General features: G+C 41.7%; 1 protein-coding gene across 1 annotated transcript in view; it reads right to left on the bottom strand.

Annotated features, from left to right (window-relative positions):
• Positions 1-11259, bottom strand: part of cryl1 (crystallin, lambda 1) — a 143717-nt gene continuing 132458 nt past the window's right edge. The window contains exons 8-9 of the mRNA XM_037686664.1: positions 2713-2819; positions 1-325 (exon numbers count right to left, since the gene is read on the bottom strand). Of these exons, the coding sequence (XP_037542592.1) occupies positions 221-325; positions 2713-2819 (212 nt within the window). The 3' untranslated portion in view covers positions 1-220. The remainder of the gene's footprint in view (positions 326-2712; positions 2820-11259) is intronic.

Below are 11259 nucleotides of genomic sequence, written 5' to 3' on the forward strand. Positions count from 1 at the left end.
AATCCCTAACTGCTCCCCAAGCACCACTGCTCCTCCTGGGTGGATCCCAGATATGATGGATTAAATGCAGTGTTTGTATGGGAACATACAATGATGACAACACATAGCACTTTATTTATTTATTATTATTTATCTGCCAGATTAAAAACAAAGAAAAACGTTTAAGGTTTCTATAATTTCAGTCTTCAGTGTTTGTGGTTCTGGGTCCTTTGTGCTGATCTCAGTGGTCCTTCTTCAGCTTGGCCAGACCCAAAAGGAGCTGGTCTCTCCTGTCCCTCCTGGCTGACAGATGCTGCTGGTCACTGGGAATCAGCTCACACATCTCCTGTGGTCAACAGTAAAGGAAACACGAGTTAGGCCCCCTCCATGCTGGATGACAACCTAGGTAAGCTATCCACAACACTTAGAAGGTGGCTGGAGTACAGTGCAGGCAGAGATGCTGCTAAGCTTTTAGCATTCGACAAATAGGATACTCCTGCCATGTTCTGCATCCTCCAGATGCACTCCTGCACTTTCACCCCACTCTATAGAGCCTGCGCAGCCAATCAGAAAGTCACGACGAGCTATTTTTCCCCCGGCTCAAGCAAAAAGATGAGTTTGTTTGTCCATCTGTGAATGTTGTGAGCATGCTAACTTGAAAAATTAGGTACTGACTTCCATTTTGGTGTGTGGCTACATCTGAGCGTAAGAATGGTTCCTTTCAAAAATTGGGTTACCATGTCAAAATCCAAGATGGCTGCCATCACATATGCATATATGTAAACCTTGTGAGCTGGGTAACTTGAAAGACAAGTAACATGCTAACATCAGTTTTAGCTGCATCTAGGTGTACAAAAGACCCCTATCAAAAATTTTGTTGGCAAATCAAAATTTAAGATTAATCTATGGTGGCCATGGCCCCCATTGGCCACCCACTGGCTCCGCCATTGCACTGGGTGGTGGATAAGATTGCTCCCCCCACATGCCAGGATCTGTCACTGTGCGCTGCTTCAGACAAACAACAACAACAACAACAAACTACCTCTATTAACAAACATCCACTACTCAAATCCCTCAGTGACGAAGAACACTGGTGTAAAGTGCTCTGTGTTGTCATCACTGTATGTTCCCAGACAAACTCTGCATTTAACCGTCACACCTGAGATACACCCAGGTGGAGCAGTGGGCAGCTCTGTAAGGGTTGGGGAGCAGTTAGGGATTAGGTGTCTTGCTCAGAGACACCACAACATGTGGGCATGGCTGGGGATTGAACCTGTGACTTTCTGGTCCCAAGTCAGCTGCCCTGCATCTAGCCTTATGTCTACAAATCACTGAACAGTGTCCCCCCCCCCCCCCCCCGACCCATCTCTCTGATCTGCTACAACCGTATGTCCCACCACGCTCCCTGAGGTCAGCGGACCAGTTGCTCCTCACAGTTCCAGGAACTCATCTTAAGCGCAGAGGTGACAGGGCCTTCTCTGTAGCAGGACCAAGACTTTGGAACGAGTTACCTCTGCTTGTCAGACAGGCCCCCTCCCTCTCGATTTTCAAGTCCCGTTTAAAAACTCACTACTATTCAGTAGCTTTCAACACCAGAGGATCTGTGTTTGATCCTGTATGCTCCACACTGGTTTGTCGTCATTATCTGCATCGTTTTTTGTCTATATTCTGATTTACTTCATTTTGTATTTTGCTTTGTGTGTTACCTGTTGTTCTGTCTGTACAGCACTTTGGTTGGCCTTGTAGCTGTTTAAGTGCTCTATAAATAAAGTGGTATGGTATGGTATTGCCCATGTCAGCCCCGTGATGAAAGATGTACTGCTGGTTATTATTTTATAAAGATCTTGTGGGATTCCTGTTAAAAGGAACAGTTTTCCCTAAAGGCCAGCACACACTGTGAAACGTCAAAAATGGTAAAACTCTTGTTTTAGTGCTGTCCAAATGCCCACAATAAAAAAAGTACTTCAGTTTAATTTGTATCCCTGAAATGCACATTGAGAAAAATGTTCTCTAAGAATTTCTTCAGTGAGAACAAAAAGTTTGCTAAGAGCACTGTAAAACAAGATTGACTGCATTTGTCCTCTAAATTAGTATAATTTAACAAGTTAACCATCTGTGAATAACATTTGAAAATGTGACTGCATATAGAGCAGAGTGAAGCAAACACAACCATGGCTGTCAGCTGAGAACTAAAGACACCATCAATCATCTTCTAAAGGGAGTAATCACAAATATTTAGAATCTAATTTATTAAATGACTTTGACCTTGGGCAGCACAGTGGTGCAACTGGTAGAGCTGCTGCCTCTCAGTGAGCAGGTTACCCTGGTTCAAACCCCGGTCCAGGGGTCTTTCTGGGTGGAGTTTGCATGTTCTCTTCGTGCTGTGTGGGTTTTCTCTGGGTACTCCAGTTTCCTCCCACAGACCAAAAACATGCATGTTAGGCTGATTGGTAACTCTAAACTGTCTCTAGGTGAGTGAGAGAATGGTTGTTTGTCTCTATGTGTCCCTGTGATGGACTGGAGACCTGTCCAGGGTGTCCCCCGCCTCTCGCACAGTGATTGCTGGGTATGGGCACCAGTGACCCCCACAACCCGAAAAGAAAAAAGTGGGTAAAGATAATGGATGGATGGACTTTGACCTCAATAAATGAACGCTGTTACATATTAAACTTTGTCACAAGTTTCCATAAAAAGCAAATGTGATTCTGATGTGTAATGTTTCACTCGTGTTACCTTAAAAATGCTCTTGGCTTCTTCTCCAAAAAAGTTAGGTACTGGCCCAAAGGAAGTCAGGTTCCGGGTTATTCCCTCCCCATAACGCTTCATGTAGTCTTCCAAACCTGTGAGGAAGAGGTGAACAACAAATCAGTGGGGGAACAAGAAGGCAATGAAGAAGCACAGCTGCTCCACATGAATAATAAAAATAGAAATCACTGAATATCTATGGAACACCAAAAGGCTCAAAATTAAATAAATAAATAAAGCATTATGAAACAAGTATCTAAGCTTATTATTATGAAAAAAAAGTCATTTTTATTATTTTATTTCATAATAGTGTTTTTCATGATAACTTATTTATTTCATAATGGCACTTTTCAGCAGAATGACTTCAGCTGTCAATCAAATCACTGTCAGTGGGTTGGACCTGCACGCCCACTGGCTGATCCTTCACATCTTCCATTAGTTCTATTTCGTATAGGCTTCGCCGTTTAAGGCTATCGCTAGTGGGTTTATCCCTTCGAGTACAGCATTGAAAAAACTTTACTAGGGATTTTATCCTCCTCCTCAAAAATCAGAGGAGGAAGCATCATTTCATCTCTGTCCCGTGTGCACGCTGGTATGTTATATAGCACACACGGCCCCTCTGCATCAGACTCAGCGTCTGTTTGTGCATTATAGGGACACTTCTGCAGGTCGCCCTTTATCTACTCAGTGCCTCTCACGCTGGCTGTGTGAGGCTATTTCTGAAGCTTACAGAGCATCAGGACTGGATCCTCCAGAGAATCTTAGAGCTCATTCCACCAGAGGGATTTCATCCTCTACAGCTTTGCATGGAGGGATGACAGTGGAGGACGTTTGTATGGCGGCTGCTTGGTCATCGTCTTGTTCATTTATTCGCTTTTATCTGCGTGATGTTTCCGCCTTCTCCATGACCTATTCTGTTCTCAGTGTTCTAACAAATTGATTTTTACTTGTTTCATGGAATTTCGTTTTAAACTCACATCTGACTGCAAGCAATTACAGTGTGAGACATTTATTATCAGTCACAAGTTAATGACTGCTGTTTTTATTGTTACTAATCAGTTCATGACTGCTGTTACCAATCAGTTTATTTGATTGCTAAGCAGTTCATTTTGTTATTAATCAGTTCATACTGAAGAGCTGTTGACCTGCTCTGCTCATCGTTACACGGTTACAATTCATAACCTCTGTTCTTTTCCATTTTCAGCAGTAGGACTGCATCTCAGCATTCCCTTTTTCCCCGTCGGAGAACTTTTCTGTCTGGGGCGCTCCCGTGCATGGAACGTGTAATTACGCAGCTCGTAATTACGCACACAGAAGGCTGAGTTGATTAAATGTTTTTTGGTGCAAGCGGGCGCTTCATATTGTGTCTGAATGGACTCAGTGAGGCATAGACTACATCCTGCTTCGCCTTTAACCTACTAGCGATAGCCTTAAAGGGCGAAGCCTATACGAAATAGAACGTTGGTTACGTACTGTAAACCCAGATTCTGAGTATAAGCACAGCCCTCTAAGCTCTGGGCCTCACTGGTTCCTAAATGGCTGAAGAAAAAAGCTATTTGGGAGCCGATTACCCGGTCTCACCGTAATTTATACGGACCGGGGGTGGGGCCCACACAGCAGGCAGGTGTGGACTAAAGTTTTTTCAGTGCTGCGGTGCGCGTGAAGGGATAAACTCACTAGCGATAGCCTTAAGGGCTGCACCTATACTCATAGAATCTGGGGTTACAGTACGTAATCAACGTTTTCCTGCTCACTGTACAGCTAGCATAACAGCTAGCAGCAACTTGCTAGGTCAACAGTTCAGCTCAGGTAACTTCAGCAGATCAAACTGAGAGGACTACGTTTTCAGAAGATACAGGTGTCAGGACAAAATGTGATGGACTGCCATCGATCGGCACCGTGGGAGTGCGCACGGGAGGACTCGCTGTTTTAGGTTGTTTTCACACCTGATAGTCCGGTAGACTCGGTTCGGTTGGGGATCAATATTCATGACATTTTGTTTACAATTGAGCTGGTGCGTTTGCATTCACACTGCACTGTGCAGTCGAGCCAACCTGTTCGAACCAAGAACTACTGAAAGAAACAACACAAAAACCTCTAAAGACACTTCTTCTTCTTCTGGAAATAAAAACAAAAACGGAATGGCGTCAAATTTGAGCGATTTTAGGAGTTCTGTTTTGTCAATTTTTCAACAATGGACTCAACATGAGCAGAAGATGAGGCAGAAGACCATGGAGAATATTGTTTTCCACACAAGGCAAGCTGACGGCTCCATATGAGGTAAGAGAGATGCCTGTTTGTTTGCCCTGTGTTGTACTCCTCTTCCTGCTTGCGGAGTGGTGCCCGGTCTGCTTACATTCACACTGTACTTGAATCACGCTCGAGTTTGTCTTCTACTGGACTGATACCTAGGTTTTAGACCGGGCCAGAGTTTGCCTATTTGTTCCGTGACAGAGTTCGATGGCGCATTCACACCTCCCCAAACGAACAGGACTTCCTAGGCAAACGGGCTAAAGTTCGGGACAAAAGGGCTGGTGTGAATGCACCCTTAGTTCTTTGAATTTAACAAGATTAACAATAGCTATACCAGTGAGCAGGAAAACTAATGGATGTGAAGGATCAGCCAGTGGACGTGAAGGTCCAACCCACTGACGTTGATTGACAGCTGAAGTCATTCTGCTCAAAAATGCCGTTATAAAATAAATACGCTATGAAAAACACAATTAGCAAATAAAAAAATAAAAATGAAAAATTTTCTTACTTCATAATGTTTTATTTATTTAATTAATTTTGAGCATTTTGGTGTTCCATAAATATCACTGTTTGGTAAAAGGTGTTCTCTTGTTAATGGATCTCCACCAGTAAACATCCTTCTATCCACCTATTCATTCATTATCTTTACCCGCCTCTCCCTTTCAGTGTTAAGGGGGGTCACCGGTGTCCATGTCCTGCCGACACTGTGCGAGAGGCGGGGGACACCCTCTCAGCCATAGCTACCCCTGGTTGACTGGTTAATTCAATTCAATTCAGTTTATTTATATAGCGCCAAATCACAACAAAGTTGTCTCGGGGCACATTACAGGAACAATCACATACATAAAAGCCAATTAGTAAAGTTCTCTATCTAAGGAATCCAGCAGACAAGATGAATCTTGGCTTCGTTGCAGTCTCCCATCCTGAGCAAGCACAGTGGCAACGGTGGAAAGGAAAAACTCCCTTTTAACAGGAAGAAACCTCCAGCAGAACCAGGCTCAGGACAAGTGGCCATCTGCTTTGACCGGCTGGTTTGAGAGGACAGGAAGGAGAGACAGATGAACATAGAATGGTAGGTCCAGGTATAGGTCCAGGTCCAGGTGTACATGAAAGACAAAAAAACACATGTTAAGGATAGAAAAAATAATTACAAATACAAAACAGGTTGAGCAGAGTAAGTAAAGACAGAAGTAGAGTGAAAATCATGGTCAGTTTGTCCTCCCGCAGTCTAAGCCTATAGCAGCATAACTAAGGGACAGCTCAGGAAACCCAAGCCGACCCTAACTATAGGATTTAGCAAAAAGGAAAGTCTTAATCCCAGTATTAAAACGGGACAATGTGTCAGCCTCATGGACAGAAACCGGAAGTTGGTTCCACAAAAGAGGAGTCTGATAACTGAAAGATCTTCCTCCTATTCTGTTTTTATAAAAAAAAACAGACTGCTTTGGGCTGCAGCGAGAAAATCTGACTCAGACACTGATTGGTTGAGTTTTCGACAGATGAGGAATAAATGTACAACTGCTGTCAAAGCAGCAAAACGAAACTATTTCTTATCTCAGACCTCCAAAAATCTAAATGACCCTAACAGATTCTGGAAAACCATCAAATCTCTCTCAGGCACCCCCCAATCATCTGACCTCCCATCAAAACTTCTCGTTAACTCTGCTCCTGTGTCAAATAAGCATGAGATCCTGAACTGTTTCAACAAACATTTTGTTGCTTCTGGTTCTTTATTTGACACAGTTACTAATGGAAAATCAGCCACTTCCCCTAATAACCAAACTTCTACAAATCAAATCCCTCCTACAAGTCAATCCTCAGTTAATCACAGCTTCTCTTTTTCTCCATTCTCAGTCAGTGAGGTCAATAAACTGTTAAAAGATCTTGATCCTAAAAAATCTGCAGGTCCAGATGAACTTCCACCTTATTTCTTAAGGCTGGCTGCTCACATCATCACAGTCCCTGTGACCCACATCTTCAATCTCTCCATAAGACAAAACTCCATCCCAGACACTTGGAAAACAGCCTTTGTTCTTCCTTTGCTGAAGGGAGGAGACCCCACATCACTGAACAACTATCGACCAATCTCTAAACTCTGCATTTTAGCCAAGGTTCTAGAAAAACTGATAAACTCTCAAATCAAAAATTACCTGGACTCATTTAACATCTTACCTCCACATCAATCTGGTTTCAGGAAACAACACAGCACAACCACTGCTTCACTGAAGGTTCTTAATGACGTTGTTGAAGCACTGGATGCTAAGGATTATTGTGCTGCACTTTTCTTAGACCTGTCTAAAGCTTTTGACACTGTGGATCATAACATCTTGTGTCATAAGCTCTCAGAAATCGGTTTCTCAGAAGACACCATTGGTTGGTTCTCTAGCTATCTTTCAGACCGGAGGCAATGTGTTCAACATAATGGTACTTCCTCCAGTTATTTAACATTCAATAATGGTGTACCACAAGGCTCAGTCTTAGGACCCACCCTCTTTACAATCTACATACATAATGTAGGTAAAAACATCCCTAATGCATCCATACATTTCTATGCTGACGACACAGTTGTTTATTGTCGAGCTAAAACAGTTGCTAAGGCTTTCCAGCTTCTGAAATCTGCATTTAACTACATCCAGACTGATTTGTTTCACCTCAAACTTGTCCTAAATGCCGAAAAAACCAAAAGGATGCTTTTTTCAAATAGGAAGTTGGTCCCAGCAGTTCTTCCTCCGATTTTATCCTCAAATGGTGTCCCCATTGAGTTTGTTGATTCCTATAAATATTTGGGTATCTTGGTCGACTCACATCTTTCTTTTAAGCTCCATGTGGAAAACTTGGTAAAGAAACTGAAAGTTAAACTGGGTTTCTTTTTCAGAAACAAATCCTGTCTAACCCTGAATGCTAGAAAACGCCTTGTATCTGTGACTTTCCTTCCCTCAATTGATTTTGGTGATATTATTTACATGAACGCTCCTACAAGAACCCTGCAGATGTTGGATGCTGTCTATCATGGTGCACTAAGATTCATAACTGGCTGTGATTATCGTACCCACCACTGCACCCAGTATTCACTGGTTAACTGGACATCATTAACTTCACGCAGACTCTCTCACTGGTACATTTTCATCTTTAAATCACTTCTTGGTCTGCTGCCTTCATACATCTCCTCCTACATGTCTATGCTTGAGTGCAGCTACGGAGTGCGCTCTCAGGACATTATTACCTGCAGTGTTCCCTCAGTGAGGACTGAACTAGGCAAAAGGGCCTTATCCTACTCCGCTCCTGTTTCCTGGAATATCTTACAAAAAGATTTGAAGCTCTCGACCTTGACCTCTCTAAGTGGCTTTAAGAATCTGTTGGACTCCTGGCAGGGACCAATGCAGACATGTTCCTGTTTTTAGTTTTATACATTTGTCTTGGAATCTAGCTGTTTTTTTTTTGTTTTGTTACCTTTTTCCTTTTAGCCATCCTATTTGTTAAAAAAAACAAACAAAAAAAAAACAACTAGTATGAGTTTTTATAACTGCTTATTGTTGTTGCTGTTGTCCATTGTTGTCATCTTTCTTTGTTGAAATCAGGTCTCTCTTGTAAATGAGTCCTCGAGGCTCAATGGGATTTACCTGTATAAATAAAGGTTGATTGATAAACTCTTGGAACCACAAGTAAACCTGCAGCCTGAGAGCGAAGTGCTCTGTTAGTAAAATATGGAACAATAAGATCTGTAATATAAGATGGAGCTAGGTTGTTGAGAGCTTTGTAGGTTAGAAGTAGGATTTTGAATTCTATTCTGGATTTGACAGGGAGCCAATGGAGAGAAGCTAAAACTGGAGAGATATGATCTCTCCCACTAACTCCAGTTAAGACTTTGGCAGCAGAATTTTGAATTTTAGATAATAAACCATTGAAATAGTCCAGTCTAGACGTGACAAATGCATGGACCAGTTTTTCTGCATCATCTTTAGATCAGATGTTTCTAATGTTAGTGATATTACGCAGGTGGAAGAAGGAGGTTCTAGTAACGTTTTTAATGTGGGGGATAAAAGACATGTCCTGATCAAAAATAACACCAAGATTTTTAACATTAGAGCTGGAGAACAGATTAATGCATCTAAGGAGGGAGAAAGACTGAAACATTCTCTCCTAAGGTGCTCAGGTCCAAAAACCAAAACCTCAGTCTTGTCTGTTCAACAGGAGAAAATTAAGGGTCATCCAGGTTTTTATGTCTTTAAGACATGCTTGTAGTCTAAGTAGCTGATTGGATTCATTGGGTTTAATGGACAAATATAATCGTGTGTCATCAGCATAACAATGAAAATTTATCCCATGCTGTTTAATAACTTTACCTAAGGGAAGCATATATAAAGTAAAGAGTAGTGGCCCAGGCACTGAGCACTGAGGAACTCCACGACTAACTTTGGTGTATGAAGAAGATTTATTATTTACAACAAAGTCCATGCTCAATAATCCAGGTATACAATACAACATTTTTCAGTCAGGTCACCTGGACAGTTTTTTTTTTTTTGTGCTGAAACGTTTCGCCTTCGATCCGGAAGGCTTCATCAGTCACAGAAACACACAACAAAACTGATTCTTCTCCCAACATCTTACTCTTAAGTGGAACAAACCAGTTCTGCTTGTGATAAGATGTATACCTGGATTATTGAGCATGGACTTTGTTATTTTCAACCTGTTTGACAAGACTGTCAACAAGGAATAGGGCCGGCAATGGAGGAGGGGGCGTACCAAAGAGACCATCTTATCACAAGCAGAACTGGTTTGTTCCACTTTGGAGTAAGTTGTTGGGGGAAGAATCAGTTTTGTTGCATGTTTCCTTGACTGATGAAGCCTTCTGGACCGAAGGCGAAACGTTTCAGCACAAAAAGAAAGAAACTGTTGTAGTGAACTAGGCCTGAGGTCAAGTCCTGACCTTAAGGACCTTATGGGACAGAAACTGTCATTTCATTGATTTGAATCCAGAAATACAGGTTGACCCATCCTGAGACTTTCTTTCTTGAATTAATCAAGTGAAAGAAGACTACTCTCGATTATCATTACTATTTTACAAATGTTTGATAATCAAATTGTGTTAGTTCAAACAATGTTTAAATGTTGAAGTGAACTACTCATTTTTAAATCAACAGTGAAACAGTAATAATGATTTTTAATCCTCATTCAAAGTGGAAATCAAGTTGGAATATGTTACAGAGTAATGATTCAATTTCTTGATCGTCTGTTTGAAATGAACAAGTGTGTAAGTTGGTCAAAGTTCAAGTTTCGGTCAACTGCAAGTTTACTGAAAAAGAAATGTCATGTTTAACTTTTACAGCAAGATACTAGAGAAGTGACTCCACGAAGTCTGAGTTCTTCATAATATCTTTTGTCTGTTCTTAAACAATCTTAATCTTTTTCCTTGACTTTTTAATAACACCTTACATCACAAAACACACCTCTGTTTTGGTCCATCGACCAATCAGAAACTCCCAAATGAACCGGAAATAGAGCTCTTTAAATGTTGGTACTTCCTAGTTCAACCCAGTTGGAGTCGGGTGGAGAGTTTGCAGCTCCAGTCGTTTGGGAAACAGGAAAATCCCGATATGATCCAGAGCTCTTCCGAGTATTGGGGATTATGACATCTTCCACCTCTGAGTGGAACTCTGACGGACTCCACTCATGTGAAGTCCACTCGTGAGGTGAACTGTTGTTGACCAAGTCCCGCCACCACTCCGGACGGTTCTCTGCCATCCTACGGAGACGCTGGACCGGTAGCGTAACTGGAGCTCCGCTTCCACTGATTCATCGTCAGAGAGGTAATGAGTCGAGTTCACTACCGAGCGTACCGAGGAAAGCTGGGTCGAATTGAGGGTGCCGTTCTGTTCAACACTTTTCAATCACACAACACCATCTCCCTCCCTCTAAACTTCAATCTTTAAACTCTTCTATCTGCTAAGAAATTAATCCAGATATTTTTAGAAATGTCTGAAGCAAAGTTTTTCAACCACCGCCGTGTGGTTAATGTCTGTGTGAAGCTGGAAGCAAGGCTTTCAACCATCGCCGTATGGTCTTCCTTGTAAAACTTGCTAAATAAGCTGTCGTTATTTTCAATTTTTGCCAATTAATGTAAATGTGTGATGTGTTAAACTTGATTCTGTTAATAAATGACCCACTGTCGTTGGTGAGTCAAAGATAATTAACGTTTCCGTCCACATTTTATTAAATTCAGATGCACGTCATTATACAGTCCAGAAAAATGAAAGAATCCGTTTAATTTATGAATATATATCA

This window comes from Nematolebias whitei, chromosome 13, assembly GCF_014905685.2.
Source record: "Nematolebias whitei isolate Nwh7 chromosome 13, NemWhi1, whole genome shotgun sequence".
Classification (NCBI taxonomy): domain Eukaryota; kingdom Metazoa; phylum Chordata; class Actinopteri; order Cyprinodontiformes; family Rivulidae; genus Nematolebias; species Nematolebias whitei.